At 46.5% G+C, this 26,977-nt stretch overlaps 3 protein-coding genes, 1 long non-coding RNA gene and 1 pseudogene across 4 annotated transcripts; 2 read left to right on the plus strand and 3 right to left on the minus strand.

Moving 5' to 3' along the window:
• Positions 1-5,773: 5,773 nt before the first annotated feature.
• Positions 5,774-9,966, plus strand: LOC120668176 (probable leucine-rich repeat receptor-like protein kinase At1g35710). The gene is made up of 2 exons (XM_039948079.1): positions 5,774-9,471; positions 9,576-9,966. The coding sequence occupies exons 1-2, from the start codon at positions 6,270-6,272 to the stop codon at positions 9,863-9,865; spliced, it is 3,492 nt and encodes a 1,163-aa protein (XP_039804013.1). The 5' UTR covers positions 5,774-6,269; the 3' UTR covers positions 9,866-9,966.
• Positions 9,967-16,425: 6,459 nt separating this feature from the next.
• Positions 16,426-19,937, minus strand: LOC120695932 (annotated as a pseudogene).
• Positions 19,938-21,442: 1,505 nt separating this feature from the next.
• On the plus strand, positions 21,443-22,100 carry LOC120668192. Its single transcript, XR_005672295.1, has 2 exons — positions 21,443-21,605; positions 21,779-22,100. It is a non-coding gene; the product is annotated as an uncharacterized LOC120668192 (long non-coding RNA).
• Positions 22,101-22,369: 269 nt separating this feature from the next.
• On the minus strand, positions 22,370-24,377 carry LOC120695133 (putative UDP-rhamnose:rhamnosyltransferase 1). The gene is made up of 2 exons (XM_039978442.1): positions 24,361-24,377; positions 22,370-23,294 (listed from the first exon to the last, which is right to left on the minus strand). Exons 1-2 carry the CDS (start codon positions 24,375-24,377, stop codon positions 22,604-22,606), a joined length of 708 nt encoding a protein of 235 aa, XP_039834376.1. The 3' UTR covers positions 22,370-22,603.
• LOC120695135 (putative UDP-rhamnose:rhamnosyltransferase 1) lies at positions 23,803-25,752 on the minus strand. Its single transcript, XM_039978444.1, has one exon. It carries the CDS (start codon positions 25,750-25,752, stop codon positions 25,057-25,059), a length of 696 nt encoding a protein of 231 aa, XP_039834378.1. The 3' UTR covers positions 23,803-25,056.
• Between the last annotated feature and the right edge of the window lie 1,225 nt (positions 25,753-26,977).

Here is a 26,977-nt window from a genome sequence, read left to right on the forward strand (position 1 = left end):
AAATGAACTTTGCCTGAATCCAAAGTTTTAGAGTTTTGCATGGCAAATAACTTTCATATTCATAGTTTTTTAAGTTGCCACACAAAATTTGGAGAAAAAATTAAAAAAACAAGGTGTATAGGTTCAATTTACTTGAATTTAAATTTGAATTTCTAACTCTCAAACGAAGCTTCAAATGAAAAAATGACTGAGATAAAAGTTGTAGGATTTGAAATTTTGAACAACTTTAATATTCAAAGTTTTTTGAGCTTTCATTGAAAATTTGGAGAAAATTAGCCTGGCGTCCCCGCCCACGGCGTGAGGATCCAATTGTAATTTTTTTTACAATTAGATCCTTGTGCCACCGTCTATGGCGCCAGGGCCTATGCACCTTGGTAGTTCGTACCGCTGGGCTAACCGCATACCGGCAAGCGAAGAGCAGTCGCATGGCAGCAAGCCAGCAAATGGACTTGCGCAAGGTCTGCTCCAGCATTTGGAAATGTGCTCTTAAAAAAGTAGGGATGTTCGCTTTTTAATTTCGCAACTCTGAAAAAGGCTCGTCCATATACACGTAGTAATGATCGAATGAAGGTGTTTTAATCATCTAGACAAGCTCTTCAATACAATCTATTGCAATTTGTACTTATTGTCTCTGATGGTATCTCATACTTTCATTTAGCTCTTTTTTATCACTGTACCAAATTCCATATATGTTGGCCCGTCCGATCCAAGCAAAAATCTAGGGTTGAACAATGCATAGTAATATGAAATTGAAGAAGCCCGCATGAACGCAACCTCCTAGGGTTTGGTCCATTTTGTTTCGATGATGGGTCCGAACACGCGCTCCTATCCCTATCTGTAGGGGTGGAAATCAGATCGAATACGAATTCGGATATCATAGTTTACCATATTTTAGTCCGGATTCGAATACGGATCCAGATATTCGCGGATACGAATACAAAATGGATAGTTCAAATTCGGATATTTACTCGATTCAACTCAAAATGTATATTATGCGGAAGACACCAGTACTATAACAACTCAAAATGAATCTACAGATTACATGTATGTCATTCACTAACGAACTCGATTCTTCTCTATCTCCTCTAGGCCGGTCGCCGCCCCCTCCAGTCCCGCTCCGGCCGGCATCCTCCCCTCCCCACTGCCGCACTGCGGTCGCTACGCGGGGGCTCGTCGCACCGCCCCTCCCCTCCAGCTCCGGCCGGCCTCCTCCCCTCCCCAATGCAGTCGCTGTGCGATGTGCGGGGGCTCGCCGCGCCACCCCGGCGCCCCCTCCCCTCCCACTTCGGCCGCCCTCCCCGCCCGCAGCCGCGTGTGCAGTCGCCCTGGCTGCCCGACGCCCTTCCATGCCTGCCGCCGCGCAGTCCGCGCCGGCGCGCCGTCTCCCCAGTGCGCCACCGCGTCAGAGGGACCGAGCCACCAAGGGAGGGAGGGAGGCGGGAGGTGGAGGCCGGTCGCCGGAGGCGGGACGATGGCTGGTGGGAGAGACAGAGAGAGCCGAGAGAGATCCAGATCGGATTGGGAACTCGGGAAGGAAAACTTGTCTGCGAATACGAATACATCCGTTTTTTTATCCGCATCCGACTGAAATTCGGATATTCGGATCCGGATCCGGATTTGGCAAACAGATACGGATACATCCATTTCAGTATCGATATTAATACAGATACGAATACGAATATCCATATTTATATTTTTAGCGGATACGAATACGAATAATTCGGATCTCCAGACATCCATTTCCACCCCTATCTATCTGCCTCCGACTCCACCTCGTACCACGCTCGTCTCCCTTTTTGGGTAATATGAAATCTAGGGTTGAACAATGCATAGTAATATGAAATTGAAGAAGTCCGCATGAACGCAACCTCCTAGGTTTTGGTTTCCCTAAATCAAACTCCAGATGCTAAACACTAGAGTAAAAATGGCGGTCCCATCCAATTCAAAAAAAATCTAGGGGTGAACAATGCATAGTAAAATGAAATTGAAGAAGCCCGCATGAACGCAACCTCCTAGGGTTCGGTTTCATTCCCTAGCTAAATCAAACTCTAGGTGCTAAACACTAGAGTAAAAATGACGGTAGTCATGTGTTTGTCTTTTGAATGTCACCACTACGGGTACGTGTGGACCTTTAACTATACCAAAAATGTCAGTGCGTGTTTTCACCACTCCTAGGTTTTGAATGTCACCATTCAGAAGAAAGAAAAGAAGTCATTCCAGGAGTGTGTGTTTTCTCATAGGAAAATTCATCCTCTAGTAAAGTTAGCTATCAGCATATAAATGTCAGTGCGTCACTCGCCACCTAGCTATTGTATTCCATCCCACTCAACTACCACTTAAGAGGATAATAACTAAGTAAAGGCTGGTTAAGAAAGAGTTGTGAGAAGAATTTTTCAGTCAATCCGGCAGCCAGGCATCCTTGTATTGCTTGTAGTTTCGGCAGCCGTGGCTGTTTTCCGTCGTCTTGTGTGTCCTGTTGCAACGCACGGGGATAAAAATGGATTCACATTTTAAATCGAATATGGATACGAATTCAGATATTCTCGGATACGAATGCAAAACGAATATCTCGGATTCGGATTCTAATTCGAATATTTAGTTAATATATGAGCTAACGTTTAGCTATTTTCTTTATTGGTAGTTTTAGATTACAAAATCATTATACATGTACAAACTAAAGTATAATAATATAATAAAGATAGCTTGTTAAAAATAATATATTTATCAATAAATATATTAATAAATAAACACATAAAAATATAATTAGAAATAAAAATATATTGCAATAAAAATATAAATAATTTTTATTATATATAAATAAAAATATATAAAAGTAATTTCAAGATAAAATAAGAATATTTAAAAGTAAATTTAATCTTTTTATATCTTTATTATAAAAATTAGTAATTTGGGCTGTGAGAAATGAATATAATTTTTTAAAACAGATACGGATAGTATCGGATATTGTCGAATACGGATGTAGAATCGGATAGAGAAAATCAATAAAAATCAGATTCAGATGGATCCACTTTGCTACCGCATTAAATTTGAATATGGATACGGATATCCATATTGATGTTTAAGCGGATATGGATTTCGGATAATTCGGATATCTCCTATCCGTTTCCCATCCTTAACGGGTATATTGCTAATCTATATCTATTACTAAAGCGAGAGTAAGGTTTTCACCTAAATTTTTTGTTTGGTACGTTGGTTTGGTCCGCCTGTGTTATTGACATATGAGACTTAGTCTATCCCGTATGCGAGTCGAACCAACCCCCTCTTTCCACTACTCGACCACGTTGATCCCTACAAATTAACACTTGGGCACCAATACGTATCCAATATTATACAAACTTTATCCATAGCAACACATGGGTATAATTGGCTAGTCCATACCTATTACTAAAGCAAGTAAGGTTTCCACCCAAATTTTTAATTTGGTACGTTTGTTTGGTCCGCCTGTGTTATTGACAGGTGGACCTTGGTTCATCCGTATGCGAGTCGGACTAATCCGTCCATAACTCGATTACATAGATCCCTACAGATTAATACACGAGCACTAATACGTAGCCGATACTTTTGCCAACTTTATTTGTCCAACGCACGGATATAATTTCCTAGTTATTTCTAAATCACGGAACAAATTCTTTGTGCTTTTCTGCCTTCTACCAATTTTCATCCGTCCGTCCGTCCGTCAACTTTACAGAGGCAGGCTCGAACGCCGCGTTTTTTTTTTCATCCGCAGACTCCACCGAACCGAACTCGAACACGTCGCCTCCACCGCGAGTCCGAGACCGAGCTCTTGGCGCAGACGCAAGGAGCTTCGCCTATGGGCCATAGTCTAGGGCCATAAAGCCAAGTCCGTGCCCCCTTACCTAACACCATTAGTTGCTGACATTACCTGAAGTAGCTGCTGGTAGTAGGCGTGGTAGTTATCGTATATGATCCCTTATTGGTCGATAAGACCATGACCAACAACCCTAACCTGTTGCGTTGCGTGCCCGCTGGTCAAGATCGATCGTCGCCCATGGCATGGCCGGCCGAAGACTTTGCGTGGGGGACTGGCGATCGAGTGGTAGGTAATTAGAGATTGTTCTTGTTTTACTAAGCCATTAGGTCCCTTTCGGATGGGCAACGCCGATACCTTTTTTTAGCCATCAATGCAACAAAAAAGATATTATCAGGGAGTCGTTATCTCTATCACTATCTCTTCTCTACTATTTCTAAATTCTAAAGCAAACAATATTTTTTTGTCCGGCAATCGGTATCCTAATCATCGTCCGGAAAAATCAATCTGAATCCTAATTGGAATGGGAACAAATCGATCGGAATCCCAATCGAAAAACAGACAATCAATATCTCGCACAATCGCGGCACAGCGTGTACAAAAAGTGAATGAACGTGGAGTAGATGATATTACGTTGGTCTACTGTATTATCCGTAGCAACGTACGGACACTATGCTAGTTAAACATAATGAGGTAATTTTTTTAAAGACATATTCTTTTAGCAATCTAGAAATTAAAGGAATGTTTATCCATTTGCATTTGCATTTGATGTACCAGTTAGTGAATTACAGTCCATTTGCATTTCCCTACTCCAAACTGATAGGTGCCAGACCCTTTTGACAATTAAGTTCTTTTTGAGACAGTAATTTTACGACTCTGCATGCCAGCGGTTCAGTTGGATGTGGCAAGATCTTGGTTTCAGAATTCAGACATTTACAAACTTCTCATTACTTGCATAGCTGCATTTGAACTCTAGGAAAGTGGAATGTCTTTGTTTTCGCTAAGTCTAACTATGTTGCACAGACAGCAGACCCTTTTTTCGAAGAGCAGAATTTGAATTACCAAGACGATCAGGTCATCTGCAAAATCTTATTAGGAGTATATACTCGTATACTGTTCTCTATATGCCTTCAGGCTTTTGGTACGGCGAGGTTTTATTTTCTTTTTTTACTCTTTTTCCCCTCTAAAATACGAAGATCCACACCTGTACTACTAATAGTTAAGCTTACATCATACACAGTTAATTCACATTATCTCTACAGTTACCTATCTGTATTCTTTTTAATACTAGTCTAATGTCTGGTAGTCCCTGGGCCGTGCGACCGCACGGAACCTAAAATATGAAGTATATCTTATGTATAGACTTCAATTTTATTAAATTGCAGTCCAATCTGCAGTAAAACAAGGTCCAAATTGCATCCAGAAGTCACATCGTACCGCTGAATGTCGATCGTCCGACTCCCAGCCTTCCGCTCGGCAGCCGCCTCCGCGCTCGACTCGATCACCAATACCGAAGGCAAGACCGATGCTGCTTCCTCTTCTATTGTGCACTGACACGGGTGCCACAGTCTTGCAAAGACAGAGCAAACTCGCGCCTGGCAGTCACAATGTCGACTCGCCGACGCCTGTCGCCAGATGCACGGCCACGTGCCACGGCAACTCACAGACGGTTACCGGAGCCTAAACGCCGAGTAAGATTTAAGAGCATCGTGTTATTTTTTAGTTCATCATTTAATTATGTTGATGATTAAAATATATCTATTAATTTTGTTCTTTCCATTGCAAGTCATGTCGTTGCCAAATCAGTCTAGAAAATATGAATAACAGGTACGGTAATTTCTGAAATATTCCATTTATATATAATATATATGTTTTATTATTACTTGTTACTATTGTTTAATTTTATTAGGCCACTAGGTCCCAAGTTAATATTTCGTACTGGCCCCCGGTTTGGCTGGGCGCCCCTGCAAGTCAGTCTTCTTCCTTTGTACGTATTATTCATTCTCATTTCAGGTCATAAGTAGTCACTTGCCTCTAAGTATCAAATTCTTTCGCAGGACATTGACTTGGACTATACATAGCCATCGTTGGATTCCTTTAAATTTTGTAACTGTACTTTGTTCCTGGATAATTTTTCCCCTCAGTTGTGCCCTCCTTGATCTAGTACTGCATCAATCAATTGTGTCCTCCGGATCGTCATCAAGCTCTGTTTTGTTCATCTTTGACCACGTCTCTATCTATTCCTTTGAATGACCTTCCTGTGCAGGTCGTCGAGTTTTATCTATTCTATTCCATGACCTTGCTGTGACCATCGTCAATCTTTTCACACAGCTAGTATTCCGATGCAGCTGCGATTAGGTAAACCAAAACATTTGTATTCATAGTACAAATATGCCTCACCGTGCCGAATGCTTTCTCCCACAAAATTTGACACCCACTGCACTTGTCTCCTCCATCTGCATTGCTATATATACTAGCAATGTACTTGTGCGTGGTTGATGGTTCAAGGCAAACGTACACACCATTTAATTTCCACAGATCACATACTGTTCTTGCGATGCAATCCATGGCTACATGTCGAGCTCCAGGAGCGCAGGAACTTCCATGTTGCTTCCTGACGGAAGTCCTCATGGTCATGTTTCTTCTTCCTTCCATGCTCGGTGAGGCAACAGTAGTGGCACCGACAGCAGGGCAGGGGAGAGCTCCCCTTACTGCTCAGGCAGCAGCGCTGCTCCAGTGGAAGTCCTCCCTGACAAGCGGCAGTGCCTCCGCCTTGAACACCTGGAGGTTCAGCGTCCATCCCTGCAACTGGACCGGCATCACCTGCCGCGCAAGCCACCAAGGTCCTGTGATCAGCCAGGTCTCCCTCCAAACCGCGGGCCTCGCCGGCCGGCTCGATGCGCTTGACTTTCAGTCTCTGCCATTCCTGACCAAAGTTGACATCAGCAACAACATCCAGCTATCAGGATCAGTGCCGCCTTCAATTGGCTCCCTTGTGGAGCTTTCCTCGCTCAACTTTTCAGGCAACCAGCTCACCGGAAGCATTCCGACGACAGTCAGTAAACTCGGAAGCCTCGCTATGCTTGACCTCTCCATGAACGGCCTCACAGGTACCATCCCTCCATCCATTGGTAGGCTCCAGTCCCTGCAGAAACTCCACTTGTACAACAACAACCTGACAGGAACCATCCCTCCTTCCATCACCAACCTCACCATGCTAGGAGATGCACGGCTGTTCACTAACCAGCTCTCTGGTCCAATTCCCACAGAATTGGGAAAACTTGTGAATTTGGCACACCTAGAGCTTGGTGGTAACCTCCTGACCGGCCCTATTCCTGGTAGCATCGGTAACCTTGATAAGCTGCAATACTTAGAAATGTTCGATAACTTTCTTACCGGTCCAATTCCCAATGAGATCGGAAACCTTAGAAATCTTGTCACTCTCATTATGTCCAAAAACAATTTCACTGGCAACATTCCGTCAGCCATCACAAACTTGACCAGATTGCGGTATCTAGCAGCCAGCAAGAACAGTCTGAGTGGCCACCTTCCTGAGCATATAGGACATCTCACTGATATTCAGGAAATATACCTTTACAAGAATCAACTCACCGGGAGCATTCCTCTGAGCCTTGGCAATTTGACAGAGCTCTCATATTTGTACCTTTACGAGAACAAATTATCAGGATCCGTTCCATATGTGCTAGGGAGTCTTGCTAATCTTGTGGAGCTTAGCCTCTCTTCCAATGTATTGGATGGTCAGCTGCCATCAAGTATAGGAAACATGAGCTCCATCACCTCCCTTTTCCTCCAAAACAATAGTTTTTCCAGCACAATTCCAACAGATCTAGGAAATCTGCAGAATTTGGAGACTCTCTACCTCTACTACAACCGATTATCTGGGTCGGTCCCTGAAAGCTTCGGAAATTTGAAGAACATAAAAGATTTGCGTCTGATCAGAAATAGACTTACTGGACAGTTGCCTCAAACACTTTCAAACCTTACCAATTTAGTTGACATTGAGTTGACGTGGAACAGCTTCACTGGACGCATGCCGGAGTTATGCCAAGGCAGCAAGCTCCAGTGGTTCTCAGCATCAAACAACTACTTCAATGGTTCCTTCCCTAGGAGTTTCAAGAATTGCAGCTCCTTGATAATCCTTGATATCATGTACAATCAGATGGATGGAGATATAACTCAAGAACTTAGTGGGGTGTACCCGCATCTGGAATTCATAGGATTAACCTCAAACAAGCTACGAGGTCAGCTTCCAACAAGCTGGGGTTCCTCCAATAACCTGACAGAAATTTTTTTAGCAGAGAACATGATTACTGGTCATATACCTCATGATCTCACAAAGCTGAAAAATCTCAGAAAGCTTGACCTCTATTCAAATAGTTTGACAGGGGAAATACCTTCTGAAATTGTAGAGTTAACCAACCTCTACATGATGGATTTAAGCCGAAATAAATTGTCTGGAAATATCCCTAACCAGATTGGCCAAATGGTTGCTCTTGAGGTCCTTGATTTGTCAAGCAATCAACTAAATGGAACAGTGCCAAAAGAAATTGGACAATGTTTGGGGCTACAATCGGTAAAATTGAATAACAATAGCTTAAGTGGAAGTCTTCCTGGCTCAATAGGCAACCTGATTCACCTACAGACAGCACTGGATGTTAGCCATAACAATCTAAGCGGTGCCATACCATCTGAAATAGGGAAGCTAGATATGTTGGAAAGCATAAATCTATCTCACAACCAATTCAGTGGAGGTATACCCAACTCTGTTGCAGGTATGCGGAGCTTGTCCATATTTGATGTTTCCTTCAACAATCTAGAAGGCTCAGTTCCACAAGGTATCCACAATGTCTCACTGGTATGGTTTCTTCACAACAGAGGACTTTGTGGCGAGCTGGTTGGCCTTCAATCATGTCATTCAAACCCTGCAAATCACAAAAAAAAAGGTCAAAAACTGTTGCTGGAAGTTGGTATTCCTATCTTGGCAGCTATCATTTGTATAACTGCAGGTGTCAGTATGGCTTTGAATTGGAGGAAGAAATCCTCTCAAGAGAGTGGCACTGTAGCAAGAACAGCTGTATTCTCCGTATGGAACTTCAACGGAATAATGGCATTCGAGGACATTATCAATGCAACAGACAATTTCGATGAGAAACATCGCATTGGAGAGGGAGGATATGGCCAAGTGTACAAGGCTAGTCTCCCAGATGGTCAGGTGGTTGCTGTCAAGAAGCTCCATCCCATGGATGAAGAGCCACAAAAAGAAGAAAAAGGTTTTCATCGTGAGATTGAATTACTAGCACAGATCCGCCAGCGCAGCATCGTCAAGCTGTATGGGTACTGCTCGCATCGGCAGTACAAGTTCCTAGTGTACCAATACATAGAGAAGGGAAGCCTAGCATCCATCCTAAGTGACATGGAACAAGCCGTCCAGTTTGATTGGCAGAAAAGGGCAACTCTCATAAAGGACGTCGCTCAAGCTATATGCTACCTGCATCATGATTGCTGTCCTCCAGTAATCCACAGAGATGTAACAAGTAGCAACATCTTATTAGATGCTGAATTCAAGGCTTTCGTCTCAGACTTTGGCACGGCGAGGCTTCTAAAACCTGATTCATCAAATTGGAGTGCATTGGCAGGGACATACGGCTACATGGCTCCTGGTATGTTTTTTTTTCATACAAGGCACCCACGCCACACTAGAAACTAACTTTCAGTATGTTTAATAGCATCGTGTCCTTTACAAGCATGCTATTTTTGGACGCAGAACTTTCCTACACACCCTTGGTCACCGAGAAATGTGATGTCTACAGCTTTGGCGTTATAGCTTTAGAAGTGCTGATGGGAAAACATCCCGGAGAATTTCTGAATAGCCCTAATTTTCTCAGGGAGGAGGGCACGGTCCTCAGAGAGCACCTTGACCACCGCCCACCCGCACCCAAAACTGATGAACAGGAAGAAATCACAAGGTTGATTTCAGTAGCGTCTCAGTGCCTCCAGAACTCTCCGCAAGAGAGGCCAAACATGCAGCAGGTCCACCGAGCACTTACTGTATGAATATAATTCTGATTTTGGCAAACCTTTGAAGCAATGTGGCACTACGCTAGTATTGGAGATGGCAAAACAAAATACAGTACAGTATTGTGATTGTGCTTGAAGAGGTGGATTCCATTCAGTACGACAGACAGTACTGTGTTCTGGTAAGATTAGCAGTCACTGTGGTGTAATATCCTGCTGAGAGGAATACAACAATGTTGATGGTATCATATAGGGGTACTTGGGACATATCTGGCAAAAATGAGCTAAAGGTTGGAAATTTTAAAATTCATCCAAAAGACATTCTTTGGAGTTTCGAAAATATCTGAAACTTGACACATCAATTGTTCATCCATAGATGTACTTTGTTGTGAAAGTTGAGATCCAAATTCATTATAGATTAATTCATATGAAAAAAAACAAATTTTAGGTATTTGTGCACTAGTGGACAAATTTTGTCTCCCAGTGCAAAAGAACCTGAAACAGTCATTCTCATATGACTTGATATAGAAAGATTTTTTATCTCAACTTTTGTGACAAAATATATCATAACATGTTCTATGGATGTGTCAAGTTTTAATTTTTTATTTCAAAACTATAAAGTATGTTTTTTTTGGATGAATTTATAAATTTCCAACTTTTAGCTCATATTTCCATCTAAAACGTACTCGAAATGTGATTAGATCATCCTGCTCTAGCATGATGGCAGCTGCCCATGTGTTGATGAAGTCTGTAACATATGCATCATCTTTGGGCCAAAGTTTGTAATAGTACAGATTTGAGTGTAAGTAAAGCGTTTGCCCTCTTGGGCGTTTGTTTGCGCTTTAAAGAAAAAACATATGAAGCTCACGAATCAAGTGGCTGACATAACCTGACGTGTTTTGACCTCACATTGTAGATCCGCTCCACTGAAAAAGGATGGCAGCAAGTTTGCAGTGTCTCCCTACATGGATTAGGATCTAAAATATGGGTGACTGATATCTGCTAGTTTTTTTGCCCAACCCAGATCGCCTTAGGAAACAACAAATCCTGAACTTAATGATGGGGTGAAGGATAAATCGAGGGACCGCTATAAATTAAAGGGGAATTCAATGGAACAAATCTTGGAACGAACTCACCTTGCAAACCGTATCTCCAGCGACAACCGCGCGCGCTCTGATCCTCAGCTAACACAGAAAGGAGAATCTCACGCAGCCACAGGGGAGAATCTCCCCTTCCCAGTTCCCACCCTCCCATGGTTGCTTCTTGCTTTCTCTCGCCTGTGCTTCCCTTGTCCGCTCGCTCTGCCTGCGGCTGCGGGAAACGGCAGAGGACAGGAGGGGAGCAGAGCACATTATTGGGCCGGGTTTGTGGCTGCTGCACGGTGCGGTCAGGACCCAAGTACGAAGGCCAAGGCCTTTTTTCATTTTTATATTTAAAAAAAAATTCAAAAATATATGTCGAATAACGAAATTTTCAAAAATAATGCCTGCCGCCCGACATGACCTAAATGTAAAAAAAAATTATATTTAGGTCCTGCCGCCCAGGGCGCATTAAATAGTGAACTTGTAAAATCGATATAAAATCATAGAAAAATAGGAAAAATACAAACTCAATTGTTCTGGATTCTATGAAATAAGATCTATAACTTTTGTTACATAAAATTTTCATTTGATCAATGTATCTAAATCAAGAAAAATAGTTCTTGTACCTAGAAAAATCTAAAATAATTCATTTTGTCTAGTTGTGCTTATCTAAAATTTACCAAACTTTTTTTATAGCTCTTAGAAAATAAAATAATGGTACTGTAAAAGTTATGGCTTCTAATACTCAGTAAAGCAGTATGGATAAATAACTCATTTAAACTAGATATATTGCAAGTTCTAATTTAAAAACTTATTCTAGAAATGTTTTCTGGGCCTACCAATTTTGTACAAGCCTATGCTCACCATATGCAACACTTTGGCCAAAGATGACATGCATCCAAAGGATGGATCTTGAGATTTAAATAAAAGTGCATTAAACTGGTATTTAAAATAGAGCAAGATACATTGATCAAATGAAAAAAATTTATGTAACAAAAGTTGTAGATCTTGTTTCATAGAATCCATAATAGTTGAGTTTGTATTTTTTTTATTTTTCTACGATTTTATATCAATTTTACAAGTTCACTATTTAATGCGCCCTGGGCGCCAGGACCTAAATGTAATTTTTTTTTATATTTAGGTCTTGTCGCCCACTGGATGGGCGACAGGCACCCTGTCGCTCATTAAGGCACCCATTTTTGAAAATTTCCCTATTCGACATATTTTTTTTAAAAAATTTAAATATAAAAATGAAAAAAGCGCCTGAAGAAGGCACAATCGGAAAGCCCAACTGAGCATCTTAAGCTGAGGTTAAAAAACAAAAAACCATAGTTTCTGGATCCGCCGGATGATGGCTGTAAAACTATTTCTATCATAGTTTAAGTTCAGGAGGATCCCCGCGAACGTTAGAAGCTACACGTGTAACTAGCAGTCAAATCATTACACAGTATTTAATAACTATTTTTTTGTTTCGAAATATTTTTTTTGCTGGAACAATTGTTATTGTTTGTGCAACAAATAAAAATTATTTCAAATCAAAATAAATTTGACTGGTTTACACATACGAGGATGTTTGTTGAGTTAATTTAGGTCCAAAACACAGAATCTAAAATGGGAAGGGGTTTGTGCAATGGATCGGCAAGGGGTAACACGCGTTACTCCCAACGCCTCCCCTCCCCAGGCTACAAAACTATCCCCACAACTATACATTGCACGTGTTACAAAGTAGGCTTCCATTGCCTGAAGCGGTGCATGGTCAGTTGAATTTTTTAATTGAGCTATTTCTGTTTCTCGCATCCCAAGCCCACATGTTAGAGTGCATGCACTCTGTGCTCCTGCAGCATGGGCTCTGTGCTCATGCATGTTTTGCTTTTTGTGCTCCTGCTACATGCATTTTTGTGCTGTTGTTGTAGCATGCATGCTTTGCTTTTGTGCTCCTGCAGTATGCACATACATGCTTACTGCAGCACTACAGTTGCACATGCAGTCACTCCTCGTGTTTTCTTTCCTTTTTCTTCCTTTAGCTTCTTCTATTTTATTTGTTTTCCTTCTTATTTATATTTATATTTTGTAAACTTAATTTGTTTGTAATGTCAAACTATTTGCTTGTTTTGTAGATTAAATTGTTCCATGATGTTAACTTTGTTCACAATATTCATTTTTCAATATTTATCCTATACAATCAAATATTCGTGTATACATAATATATTTTTCATTGTACATTATTGTTTGTTCGATATGTTTAATTTTTTTGTTCATGAAAAATAATTATTTGTTCGTGTTGTTAAAATATTTGTTCTCAGTAGACGAATTTAATTACTGAAAAATTATAAATTTTTGTTCAAAATATCATGCAAACATAGGCAAATTTAGTCTTGTTTAAAAGATCTTATCATAAGAAAAATAATGATACAATCTAAATTTAATTTTGATGCTCAATTTAGTACTTATTACTTTTTTTTAATTAGAGTCGCGTCACTCTACTTATCCATATCTGCATGTACATAATCTATTTATGGTTCATAGAAATGGTCGATCTCAATAATTAGAGCTAATTATAGCCCAAAATGTTATGCACACCGATAGTTGTCCGCTTCAGGTGATGGTTTGCGGAACCATCACCCCAAGCGACATATAATCACGCCTCAGATCCCCTCCCCATCTCAAAAAAAGAAAGAAAAGGAAAGATCTATTTTACCTCTTTGAACTATACCTGAAATTTAACTTTCCTCTTTGAACTCTATATAAGATCTGGTAACTCGCCTCCCTCAACTTTCAAAACCATTCATTTTACCTCCCTACCCGGGTTAGAAGTGGCTTTCCAAGGCAGTTTTGTCCTTTTAGTTCAAAAATAAATATGTAAACACTTGAATAAATATTTTAAACCATGAAAAATGTATCCAGTCTAGGTTGCTAAGTTTTCAAGAAGATTCTCAAATATAGAAACCCAAATAATATATTTATATCTTGTGAAACTCTGGCATCTTCTAAAATTTTGATTTAGCTCTAGAAAATTAAAAAATATTCAAAAAATCTGAAAAATTACAAAAATGTTCTAATTCATGTCTAATACATTTTAAAAAAAATCGCAGTATAAATATGATATGAAAAAATGCAACATATAGTAATGCCGAATGCATTCATGTTGGCTTCATCTCATGATTTTATTGTAAAAATCATTTAAGATGTAATTATATATTGATTAGAATCTTTAGTTTTTTTTCATATTTTTGGATATTTTTCATATTTTTCAAGATCTAAATCTAAAATTTAAAAGATTTTAAAGATATTTTTCACTAAATTTAAATATTTTATTTTAATTTCTTGCGTCAAATCCATCTTTTGCTATTTTCTAAGAGTTTTTAGAAGTTTAGAGATATTTTTTGGTTTAAAACCTTGTTGAGTATTTACTGAATTTATTTTTAAACTAAAAAGATAAAACCACCTTAGAAAACCACATATAACCAGGCTAGAGAGGTAATATAAACAGTTTTAAAAGTTGACGGAGGTTATTTATCCAATTTTGAAGTTCAGAGAGAAAACTAGACTTCAAATATAGTTCACGGAAGTAAAATTGACTTTCTTCAAAAGAAAAAACTATCAAGGTGCCGTAAAAAAAGTGGAAAGAAAATTGTGTCCATCCACAGGAGTAGTTAGCTACTAGTAGTGCAGAAACGTAAAATGGAACCAGGCAGCAACTTGTACTGGAATTTTTCGGAAAAGGAACGGAATGGTGGGGGAGTGGCAGCTCGGCCCCCCACCCGCTTGCATCCCGTCTCCAGCCCGCCGCCTGGGCTGGAGTTAGGGGTTGTTTGGATTATAGCCAAACCACGCCACGCCACGGGTGTGGTAAGCCACAGGCTGTGGCGGGCAATTCCAGCGCCACACAATCAACTGCCGCTGCTGTTGACTGTTCCGTGGTGGAACTGTAGCGTGGCGCGAGTACTGTAGTGGTGGCGAGGTGTGGCTATAAACCAAACAGCCCCTTACCCTATGGTTGCCGTCCAAAGCTCCTCCGGTGACCAGCGCGGGAAAGCCACGGGGGAGCGGCCACTACTATAAAAACTGATTAATCGAGGTGCTTTAAAAAGGCCTCGGAGGCGGGAACATTAAAAAACCGTCTCGGTTAATGTCTGTGATTAACCGAGGCGGCCATTTTTTATTAACTGAGACGGTTAAAAAACCGTCTCACAAAATAGATTAACCGAGGCAGGTATATCATTAACGGAGCGGACGGTATAAGTCGTCCGCCTCCAAATATCAGGCCCAGATGTCCAGCCCACTAACACTTCCAACATATAAAACAAACATCAGTCCCTAAATCACATCAAAACCTCCATCACCCCCGCAACCACCGCAACCTTCCTCTCCCTCTCCCTCTCTCCCCCCTCCCTCTATTTCCTCCCTTCCTTCGAGGGCTCCCACGCACGGAGTCATGATCGCGGGCGCCGGCGGCCATGGCCACCAGGGTTCCCACGCCGGGGAACGCAAGGAGGGGCGGCGCACGCGGACGGCAGCCACAGCCAGGGATCCCACGCCATGAATCGCGAGGAAGGGCGGCGCTCGCCATGGCTAGGGCTCCCACCATGCAAGGAGGGGCTGGCAGGATCCGGCGGTGGTGGCGCGTCTCCCATTCCTCCTCTAGCGAGGATCCGCCGAGGAGGTAGTAGGAAGGTGTGGCGGAGGCACCGCCCGCGCCCAAGCCGGGCCGAATCCAGGGGCGAGGCGCGGCCATGGCAGCGCCGCCGCCGAGGCCCATCACACGGCGGACGACGGCGGCAGGGCCAGATTCGACTGCGACCGGGCTGGATCCGGGGGCGAGGCGCGACCGTGGCGGTGCCGCCGCCAAGGCCATCACGCGGCGGACGACAAACGGCGGGGCCAGATCCTGCTGCAGCCGGGCTAGATCCGGGGGCGAGGCGTGGCTGTGGCGGAGGGTGGTAGCGGCGCTGGCAAGGCCCATGCGACGGCGCAGCCGAGGTGGAGGGCGTGGCCCAGGCGGCGGTCAGTGGATCGGGCCGAGGAACTGCGGGTCCGGCGACACCCAACCGGATCCCAGCGGCAGCTGACCGGATCCCGGCAGCGAGCAGCGAGTGGCGGCGGTGACTGACATGGATGGGCTTGACGGGGGAGCGGCGCGGTGGCCGGCGGGGCCGCAACCCGGCGCTTGAGTCCACCCGGTGCCCAGCGTGGGGCCGTGCCCAGTACTCACGGCGGGCGGAGCATCTCCTCCGGGCGTGCGTCCGGGCGCGTGCCACGGAGGGGGGTGGTTTGTGTGATGGAACTGCGTGATGTCTATTCATCGCAGGTGCGATTAGAAGTCATACTATCACACTTGATTATATTTAGATAATATTTTTTAAAATATTTTTATTTGTTTCGGAATAATTTTTATCTCTTCATATTTCTTGGAACATTTTTGTTTGTTCCGGAACTTATCTTTTTTGGAATATTTTATTTTATTTCGGAACAATTTCTATTTTTATATCTCTAACAAATGTGTGCGATACTATAGCTTTAGTTGCACGTGCGATGAATAGATGCCCCCTGGAACTGTGGGAAGGGCAAACAAATACAAATGCTCTTGCAAAGGGCAAATCCTATATATACGCATTGTACATAGAAGCTGTCGTCGAACACTTGCGTGGCCTTAATTCCTCATCAAATTAAAGCGTCTCGGTGGAGCCGTGCCTCCGCAAGCACTCCACGAGCTCGTCGACGTACCGCTCCTGCCGGCCGCCATCATCGCCGACGACCAACTCCTGCAGCCTCCTCGCGTTGAGCGCGAGCGTCCTCTTCCCCTCGTCGCCGTCCACCATCACGCGCCGCACCGCCGCGGCGACGTCGTCCCTGCCGAACCAGCCGTCGCCGTCGCGCCGCGCCACCTCCACGCCGACGCCCCGCCCCGCCATGATCCGCGCGACGAGGCCCTGGTCGACGACGAACGGCAGCATCACCAGCGGGAGGCCGAACCGGAGGCTCTCGGCGACGGAGCCCCAGCCGCAGTGCGTCAGGAACGCGCCCACCGCGGCGTGCCGCGTGCGCGAGCACGCGCACCTGCGGCACCCACCCCGCGCACACCGCGCCGCGCGCGCGCGTCCGCGCCTCGAACCCGTCCGGCGGCGGCCGGAGCGCCCCACAGGAAGCGCGCCCCGGAGAGCTCGAGCCCCGCAGCGAGCTCGTGCACGCTCGCCACCGTCACCGGCGCCTCGGTGCCGAGGGCCACGTACAGGACGCTCCTCGACGGCTGCTGGTCGAGCCACTGCAGCGCGCCGTGCCGCGCCGCCGCCTCCTCCTCAGAGCCGCCGCGCACGTCCTCCGGCTCCGGCAGCAGGAAGCCGGCGGGGACGGCGGGCTTGCGGAAGAGCTCGGCGAGCAGCGGGAACACCCCGAGCTCGACCTCCGGGCAGCCGCGGAACGCGAGGAGGCGGCAGCGCTGCTCCGTCCGCCAGATGCGCTCCACGTCGGAGACGACGGACGCGTTGGGCCGGAACGCGGCGGCCTTCCACGCGGCCTCGTGGCGGCGGTAGGCGAGGGACGGGGAGGGGAACCACCTCGGCATGCGCATGAAGTCGTCGACGGTGACGCGGGGGTGGCCGGCGTTGTCCCGGCGTGAGCCGTTGTACGCGATCATGGTTTGCCGGGACGCTGAAGAACATCGCGCAGGGAACCTGGAATTGATGATTGACAATTGTACATATGAGAAGAGAGTGCGATGTGCATATACTGATCAGTTAAATAGAACCATTCAGTTTCACAAGTTATCGGTAACCTTTTTTTGTTTGTTTGTGTATATTTTCGTTTCATGGATTGGTTCTTATATTTCTCTGTTCTAGTTTTTCATTGCATCTTAGAATTACAGTTAAACAGGCAGTGGATTCATTAGTTTTGCAACACAAACATTAATTCATTATATATTACTACACGTGTGGATAGGCTCATACGTGTTGCTACGATAGAATCTCTCCTTTCATGTTTAGTTTTAAGACTCAATGCAGGTGGTTACATTTTCTGGATTTATTATTTAGAAATTAATACTACTGTTATTTCTTTTATTTATAGTGATAAGCAATGTGTTTGCCACCATAGAGGCACCGTAATAATAACTTCTCCAATAGTACGTCGTTGAGTGTCTTGAGGTGCTCAAAGAGATAGGGTGCGCATATGTGCGGGCATTTTCAAAGAGTTGAGCATGTGTCATGCTTCTATATAAGTTTATTTGTGGCTAAAGTCCGTTTTCAACCCTAAACTATTACGATCGTCCGATTTTTAACTCGAAACTACGAAACCAGACATCATACACCAGTGAACTAACAAAACTGTGCAAATTATCCTCCTCCCAAACCACCCCTGTTTTGGGCCACATCACCCTTCCAAAGTGGTGCTTACCATCTAGTTAACACTTGGCTCTCATGCTCTACTGCATGCCTTGACGGCGCGTCGGCAGAGGGGGTGGCTGTGGCGGGGGAGGGGGAAGGGGGGCTGTAGCCGGCGCGAACGGGAGCGGATGTCGCTACGACAGCGGTGGGTGGGTAGGGTGCCGCCTAGGGGTGGGAGCGGACGAGCGAGGCGTATGTGGTGATGTGGGGTGCGTGGGGTCCATGGGAGTCGAGGGAGTGGTGTGGGAAGTCTTCGTGGTCGTGGGCGGAGGATGAAGATGACAAGAGCGAGAAGTGGGAGAATGCGAGGGAGAGGTGCGGCGTGGGGGGGGGGGGAGCGGCAGGTAGGGCTGTAGCCGTCTCGTGCTCTGCCACCTTGAAGGCGTGTCGGCGGAGGGGGTGGCTGCGGCGTGGAGGGGGAGCGGCAAGTGGGGCTATTGCCTAGGGGTGGGAGCGGACGAGGCGTATGTGGGGATGTGGGGTGCGTGGGGTCGATGGGAGTGGCGTGGGAAGTCTTCATGGTCGTGGGCGGAGGATGAAGATGACAACGAGAGTGAGAAGCGGGAGAATGCGAGGGAGAGCGACGACTCCAAGTTGGAAGAGGAGGAGCTCGATGTACCCACGAGTTGGTGCCCTAACAGGCCTGGGGTCTACAGGAACCCAATCAACCAAGACATCGGGCCTAACTCAATTGAAAATACTAGCTTGTTGGATTAGATCTGCCCCCACATTATATATATGTTTTGCTACCCCACTATCAATTTTCAATATGAGGCTAAATTTAACAGCTAAATTTAACAGCAGCAGCTCCTGCCACCAGCGCACGTCGGCGCCTTGGGCGAGAATACGTACGGGTCGTGGTGGTTTGGGTTTGGGTTTGTGGGGATAATTTGCATGGTTTCGTTTGTTAGCTGGCACAGGATGTCTAGTTTCTTAGTTTAGGATTGAAAATCGGACGATTGTGATAGTTCGAGGTTGAAAAATAGACTTACAACAGGCAAGTACAGTTCACCTGGTGTTCATCGGCAATAGGGCACAACCAGTGGTGCGCAAAGTCGACCATGATCCAATCCGGCCTCTTGTCAAACCCCTCCAGTCCATCCTTCCTCCGGTCCTGTGCGCAAGCGGAGGCGAGGAAGTTAGCAAAGGGCGCGGCGAGGACATCGAAGGCGACCTTGAGCAGGTCAGCCTTCTTGTGAGGCACATCAGCTGAAGATTCCGCGCCATCCGCTGCAAGCCCTCGGCGGGCGGCAGCGGCAAGGCCACGGTCCGGACGCGGCCGGACAGGGCCGCCGTGGGCACCGGCGGGAGCCTGGCGATGTTCCTCGGCGTGGAGAGGAAGGTGACGGCGTGGCCTCGTGCCGCCAGTCGCTTGGCGAGCTCGAGAAACGCGATCAGGTGGCCCAAGGCCAGCCATGGGAACACCACGATGTGGAGAGGAGCTGCTGCCCTGCTGGCTTCATCTTGCCGCTGCTGGTCGTCTCCGGCGGCCATGGTGGCTTATGGGGGATGGATGCACGCAGCCGGTGAGACGTGACGTGATCCCTACACGTCGTTCACATATTGAGGTGTAGTTTTTAGATTGTAAAATTAACTCTAGTGTGGTCATGCAGTGACTAGCTATGTAGGTCATCCAGTCGAAAATGCAAAAAAAAATGTATTATCTACCGGCTTATGGTTCATGGTTGATTGCAAAATTAACCTTATAATTTGGACGGCTTATGGTTGAGTGGTCTTAGTCGTCTATGTTAGCTTATTTGTAGTGGTTGCAACTAACAAAAGGGACATTAAGTTTGAAAAATACGGCTTTCATTTTTTTCTGAAATTTTGCCCCACTTATTGTATTATCTACCGACATATATACCTCCTCTGATCCTGTCCTCCCTCATCCATGGTCACCGGGCATCTTGTCACTTCCTTCCCTTTCTTGCTCCAACTACTAGAGATAGGCGTAGATGCTCATCATACAAACATAGGTACACTCATCTTTAGTATAAAAGCAAGCATACTCCACTCCTACGAGCATTTCCCAACAATCAGACAAATAGAACTTGAGATTGACCGTCATCACAAACATCTCATTATCAACAGACATGCATGTCGCTTAGCACTGAAACATATATACGTGATAGCATTTAATACCGGGTGGTGGTATGATCCGGTACTAAATAGCCTCAGAGCACTTCAAAATTTAGTACCGGTACTAAATGACCCCAGGGACCATTTAGTACCGGTTTCAAATGTGACCGGTACTAATGGGCTTGGATGAATGGCTAGTTTTCTGTGATATATGGTTAGATACAAGTTAACCTAACCTATTGAGCTATGCTCAACTCTATATTTAGCTTGCCCCCCACTCCATGAAGTGTTGCTATTTGGTGGTGACTAGAACTTTGGAGGACTGACCTCTTCAATAAATCAATATATTTCCAACATTGTGAAGTTTGAATATCCATTGTTTGAATAAAGGGTAAAACACTCATTTGCTTTTGTGTAAACAGCAAAGTCAGCAAATGATAAATTGTAGGGCACTGGGGGTCGAGGCATATTCAGAATTTGTTCAATATTTCCATCTATATTCTACGAGCTAATAAATTCATGAAATGTTCTAATCCCAAGTTGCAGCATTGAACATAACACTGCTAGCAAATGGGGCATTCGTCCCTAGCGTTAGTACCGGCTGCAAATTGAGCCAGTACTAATGCACACATTTAGTTCCGAGTCTAAAGAATAGATTCCCGGCGTGCTCCGTGGCCCCCTTTAGTACCGGGTGCTGGAATCACTCGGTACTAAAGGTGACGTATTAATACCAGTTGGTGTTCACAGCTGGTATAAATTTAGCTAATCCTCTTTAGTACCGGGTGGATGCTTCACCCGGTACTAAGCGCAACTCCCCTCCCGGGCTCCTCTCTATCTCCCATTTATCTTCTGAGTCCTATCCTCTTCAGTCCTCTATCTCCCATTTATCTTCTGAGTCCTATCCTCTTCTCTCCGAGCCTCCCACTGGCTCTCTTCTCTCTTCCTCTCTCTTGCCTTCTTCCCTTCCTCTAGATCTGCTCTGGCTGCCGGGCACCAGCGGGCGCGGAGCTAAATGCTGGGCGGGATGCCGGCGCACGGTGCCGTCGCTGGCGCAAGGCCCGCAGGCTTGGCTGCGGGCACCGCCGGCGCATTGGGGCATGGCCTCCCTGCGTCGGAGCGAGGGCCGGGCCACCCGACTGCGAAGCGCAGGCGGGCCACCTCAGCAGCAGAGGGCACAGGAGCCCGGCCTCCCGGCGTTGGAGCGGGGGCCGGGCCACCCCGGCGGCGGAGCACGCAGGGGTAACTGAGCGGCTTTTCTTTTCTGGCTATTTTTCTTTTCGTTTCTTGATGCTTGGATTGGGGAACTGAGCGGAATGGGTTGCTCCTTGTTTCCCGCTACTTTCTTGGCTGGTGGTTGGCCTTTTTTTTTGCTTATGTGGTTATTTTCAGCGATTTTCTTGAAATCCCTTCAGAAAAGCTTGGACGTAGATCGTGGACTGTGCACCCAGTGCAGCAACTACTATGTGTCTTGATGCCTCTTGTGAGCATGAATCAACAGTCAGCCAAGACAAAAGAGGAAGAGGGCCTTCTCTGAATTGGATATTGTGGATAAAGAATCTGTATCTGCTGAATGGCAGCGAGAAATGAAATCTTGTGAGCATTTTGTGATTCTTGTGTAGCCTTGTGAAATGAAATCATGTAATTGTTGTGTAATCTTGTGATCCTTGTGACTTGTCAAATGAATTCTTGATTCTTGTGTAATGAAATCTTGTGATTGTTGTGACTCTTGTAAAATGTAATTGTGTAATTTTGAAATTTGTGATGGACAGCACCGTGGGATGAAAAAGGAAAGAAAATGAGAAAAGAAAAGGAAAAGGAAAAAAAACCACAAACGTGGTAGAGATAAAGAAATTTAGTATCGGTCGGTAATACCGACCGGTACTAATGTGTTTCTTTAGTACCGGGTGTTTTGACCGGTACTAAATATTTTTGTTCTAGCCCGGCACTAATACACATTTTTCTAGCTGTGTAACTTGCATAATCTGTTCAATTAGCTGCTTACGTACGATAAAAGAATATGATCGAATACCATGTCCTAGAACAAAACTTGTAACGCATACTGTTACAGTTCATAAGAAGATATCAGGTGCAGCTTGTTGAAGATGTACCGTAGTAAAATAAATCTCAGCCAATGGTACACCAATAATGCAATGCAATTGTCTTGAGTAGCATTCAACGAGCTGAGCTCGTGGAACACTTGCGTCGCCCCAATTCCTCAAAGCGACTAGCTTGGTGAATTACCTGTGCCTCTTGAAGTATTGAACGAGCTCGTCGACGTACAGCTCCTGCCGGCCTCCGTTGTCGCCGACGACCGCCTCCCGCAGCCTCCTGGCGTTGCGCGCGAGCGTCTTCCCCTCCTCCCCCACCATCACGCGCCTCACGGTCTCGGCGACGTCGTCCCTGCCGAACCAGCCGTCGTCGTCGCGCCGCGCCACCTCGACGCCGACGCCCTGCTCCGCCATCATCCGCGCGACGAGGCCCTGGTCGATGATGAACGGCAGCATCACTAGCGGGAGGCCGAACCGGAGGCTCTCGGTGACGGAGCCCCAGCCGCAGTGCGTCAGGAACGCGCCCACGGCAGCGTGCGCCAGGACGCGAACCTGCGGCACCCACCCGGCGCACACCGCGCCGCGCCCGCGCGTCCGCTCCTCGAACCCGTCCGGCAGCAGCGGCGGCGCGCCGGCCGCGGCGGCGCTCGGCGGCCGGAGCGCCCACAGGAAGCGCGCCCCGGAGAGCTCGAGCCCCGCGGCGAGCTCGCGGACGTTCGCCGCCGTCACCGGAGCCTCGCTGCCCAGCGCGACGTACACGACGCTCCCTGGAGGCTGCTCGTCGAGCCACCGCAAGGCATCGGGCCGTGCGACGGCGAGGCCGGCTGAGAGGCAGTGGAGGCCTGCTCCTTGGTGTGATGAGTGATTGCCAACACATGGAGTGGACTAACTGTGTGTAGTCGCGACTCTGTGGAGATTGCGCCAGTTCTTGGTCTGTGGTGTGCAGGTACACGGATGGCGCGGTTGCAGCGAGTCGGTTTTGACAAGAGCGTGGCGCGTGCCGATGTACCATGCGGCGGCGTTGCGGTGGTGGGAGCTCGACGACCATGCGGAGGCGGGAGACCTTGCGGTAGCGTTGGAGGCCCAACCGGACGACCGTGCGGTGGAGAAGGGCGGCCCAGATGCTTGGGCCACTGCTGGGCCGCGAGGCGATCCACTCCTGGCGCCAAGGCGGGACGGCGTGGAGTTTGTTGGTACCTTGGGAAAAACCAACGGCGGGATGCGTCGACGTCGGCCAAGTCGAAGAGGTTTCGGCGGGAGGTCGAACACGTGGCGTCATCGGGCTTGGCGGGTGTGCCCGGAAACATCGCGCGGGAAGGTTTCGCGGTTCCTCCAAAACCGCACCCGAACTCGGTTTCGGCAGTTTTCCCAAAACTGCCCCCGCGAAGATTCCAGAAGGACGCGTGGCGACATCGGGAAGATTGCGTCGGGTCGAAGCAAACTACTCCAAGTCGTCGCAGCCGTCGGATGATCTTCAATGTATCTTTTCCAGTTTTGCCCCTAAGGGCCTTGTAGTTTAATTTCAGCACTTAGGGGTAGTCTAGTCATTAGAGGATGGCTTGGAGAGAAAGGAAAAGTGGGAGGGCAGCTGGCCTGGCTAGTAAAAAGGAAGGCGCCCCTCTCTGGGTGGCTCTGGCGCTGGACATAACAGAAGAAGAGAGCCAGGCGCCACCTCCTCCCAGCTCTCTCTCTCTCAAGTTCTTCTTCTCCCCTTCCATCTCTAGGATTCTTGCAATGGATTTTTGAAGAACTTGTAAGGAGATCTTGTGGGAAAGGAGGCCCATCCCTCCTTGTGCCCTCGGGGCTTTGAAATCAAGGTTCGTTTCATGTTCATCTGAGCTCTACATGCATGAATCATCCTAGTTCTTGATTTCCTTGTTCTGGTGTTTCTACTACTTGTTGCTGTGGTTCTTAAGGTTTTTCTTGGCGACTAGAATCATCCTAACCAAGTGCTAGAATCCATCTAGATCGCGAGCCTTCAAGAACTCAGTTTTAGGAAAATTCTGAAAACCCCGTTCTTGCCTCGTTCTTCGTCGATTCCTCACAATCCATGGAGTGGATCGTCGATTCCTTTGGTGGGTAGGTTCACAAGGTCTTTGTGAGCGTGCCTGCGAAATTTGGTTAGATTTCGACTTGATTTGGGCTTTCAAACGTCAAATCTCTCTCAGGTCGCGGGCTGGAAAAACTCTGCTCCGCTCGGGCAGGATTTTTCCTTAACGCCGGTTGAACCGACGCTGGCGTTCCTGAGCGTCGGATCAACCGGTGAGTGCTTTTGTCACGGGTTAGGGTTTTTGGGGTTTATGTGTGATTGCACCGGTGCTTTGATCTCCCCGACGTCGGTTTAACCGGCGGTACTTTTTTGGTTCGCAGTTTTGGGCGTTTGACCGACGTATAGGGTTTTGCCTACGTCGGATCAACCGGCGTTCATTTACTTTGGTTTTGTTGTCTCTCTGGACAACTGCTCCGACGCTCGAGTTTTTTTTAGCATCGGTTTAACCGGTGTTCATTGCTTGGTCTGGTGCATTTTGTTGATCCTCTGGACAACTGCACCGACGTGAGTTTGCGATTTTGTCGGTTTAACCGACGTTCGATCACCGGTTTAACCGACGAGGTTCAAAACCCAGCGTCGGTTCAACCGGTGCTCACTGGTTGTTTGCTGCAGGCTCTGTATCACCGGTTGAACCGACGTCGTTCAAACGTGTGCGTCGGATCAACCGATGATATATACCTTGCTTGGTTCTTGCACTGCTTTCGTGAAATTGCTTCCGCACTTGATCGCTTTGGTTCCTAGGCTTGTTTTGTGTTAGTGTAACTCCCTTGTAGCTACTCTGCACATCGCCTAGAACTCTGGGGTTGGGGTGCACTCTTGAATTGTGAGCCGAAGTTTTTGATCGCGATAATTTTCGAAGGCTCCCATTCACCCCCCCTCTGGTCGCATTTCTCGGTCCTACACCGGCGCCGGCGCCGTGGTCGCCGTCGGACTCGCGCAGACTGTCCTCCGGCAGCAGGAGGCCGGCGGGGAGGACGGGCTTGCGGTAGAGCTCCTGGAGCAGCGGGAACACCCGGGGCTGCTCGACCTCGGGGCAGCTGCGCAGCACGAGGAGGCGGCAGCGCTCCTCGGTCCGCCACATGCGCTCGGTGTCGGCGATGCCGGACGCGTTGAGCTGGGAGGCGGCGTCGAGCCAGGCGCCCTCGTGGCGGTGGAAGGCGAGGGATGGTGGGGAGGGGAACCACCTCGGCATGGGCATGAAGTCCTCGACGGTGACGCGGGGATGGCTGACGTTCTGGCGACGGGAGCCGGTGTACGCGGTTCCGGTCGCCGTAACGATGAGGAACATCGCGCAAGGAACCTGAAATTAATTGGTAATGTAAACCCAAAAGTGTTGATGTTTATGGCATATTGGCATGACTAACATACTCTCCCTCTAGTATGCCACGCATAGGTTACCATTCCATTCTAAATTATAGATTGTTTTGGTAAATTGAGTTATATAAATTTTTTTCTATGTGTCTAGCTATAGCGTGTATCCAGATGCATAGTAAAATACTATGTATAAAAACAATCTACGGTTGAAACGGAGTACATATTGCACGTCCGACATATCACTAAATCAATATCCAAATTTCAATTCAACACACGGAAAGTGATTTGAAACCAACCTTTAAAATAGTTTCATTAAATTAAACAGTCACAAGACAACACTTATTTTGAGGGGGGGGGGTGTTAATAAGTGAGGTTGAAAGAACATAATTTTCATGGAAATCTTAATGAGCTGTTCCAAACTACTGGATTGACGAAAGAGAGAAACATAGGCTCCCGGATGAGATCCTTCATAATTTTCTCAAAGTTGGATTTTAAAAAATTATTGCTAAAATATGTTATGCTCATAGAAATTATTTTTTGATTTAATTATTTACGAAGAGAGTTATGCTACACGCCTAAAATTTGGAATAGAAGTCCATCCTATAAATATTCTTGCGTTCTTTATTATTTGAGAAATATATTAGACCAAAATAGACCCTAAATTAAGTAATAAATAAGACTTTCTAATGGACAAATCCTATACCCTTCCGTGGTTGCGATCCTTTGAGCGCCAAATAAGCAGGCCCAAGGTGACTCAACGCGGTGAGGCATGGTTTGCATGGAGTAGAGGGGAACTAGGAAGCGACCATCCGATAACAAGAAGTGGAGGGGCAATCGGCTTAGCTGTGGAAAGGCAAGTGGTAGTATCGAGGATGAGCCAAAGGATGGCACGAAGAGAGGAGCTAGGCTTTATATGGACAGGGTTAACAGGTCTATCTGCCCAAATAGTTAACCGACGAGGTTCAAAACCCAGCGTCGGTTCAACCGGTGCTCACTGGTTGTTTGCTGCAGGCTCTGTATCACCGGTTGAACCGACGTCGTTCAAACGTGTGCGTCGGATCAACCGATGATATATACCTTGCTTGGTTCTTGCACTGCTTTCGTGAAATTGCTTCCGCACTTGATCGCTTTGGTTCCTAGGCTTGTTTTGTGTTAGTGTAGCTCCCTTGTAGCTACTCTGCACATCGCCTAGAACTCTG

Source organism: Panicum virgatum, chromosome 2K (genome assembly GCF_016808335.1).
Source record: "Panicum virgatum strain AP13 chromosome 2K, P.virgatum_v5, whole genome shotgun sequence".
NCBI lineage: Eukaryota > Viridiplantae > Streptophyta > Magnoliopsida > Poales > Poaceae > Panicum > Panicum virgatum.

What these genes read in the sequence shown, in the direction of transcription:
- LOC120668176 (XM_039948079.1), top strand. Translation starts at nt 6,270, where the DNA reads ATGTACTTGTGCGTGGTTGATGGTTCAAGGCAAACGTACACACCATTT. An exon ending in ATACGGCTACATGGCTCCTG is followed by an intron (nt 9,472 to 9,575) that starts GTATGTTTTTTT and finishes TTTTGGACGCAG; the next exon opens with AACTTTCCTACACACCCTTG.
- LOC120695135 (XM_039978444.1), bottom strand. Translation starts at nt 25,752, where the DNA reads ATGTTCCTCATCGTTACGGCGACCGGAACCGCGTACACCGGCTCCCGT.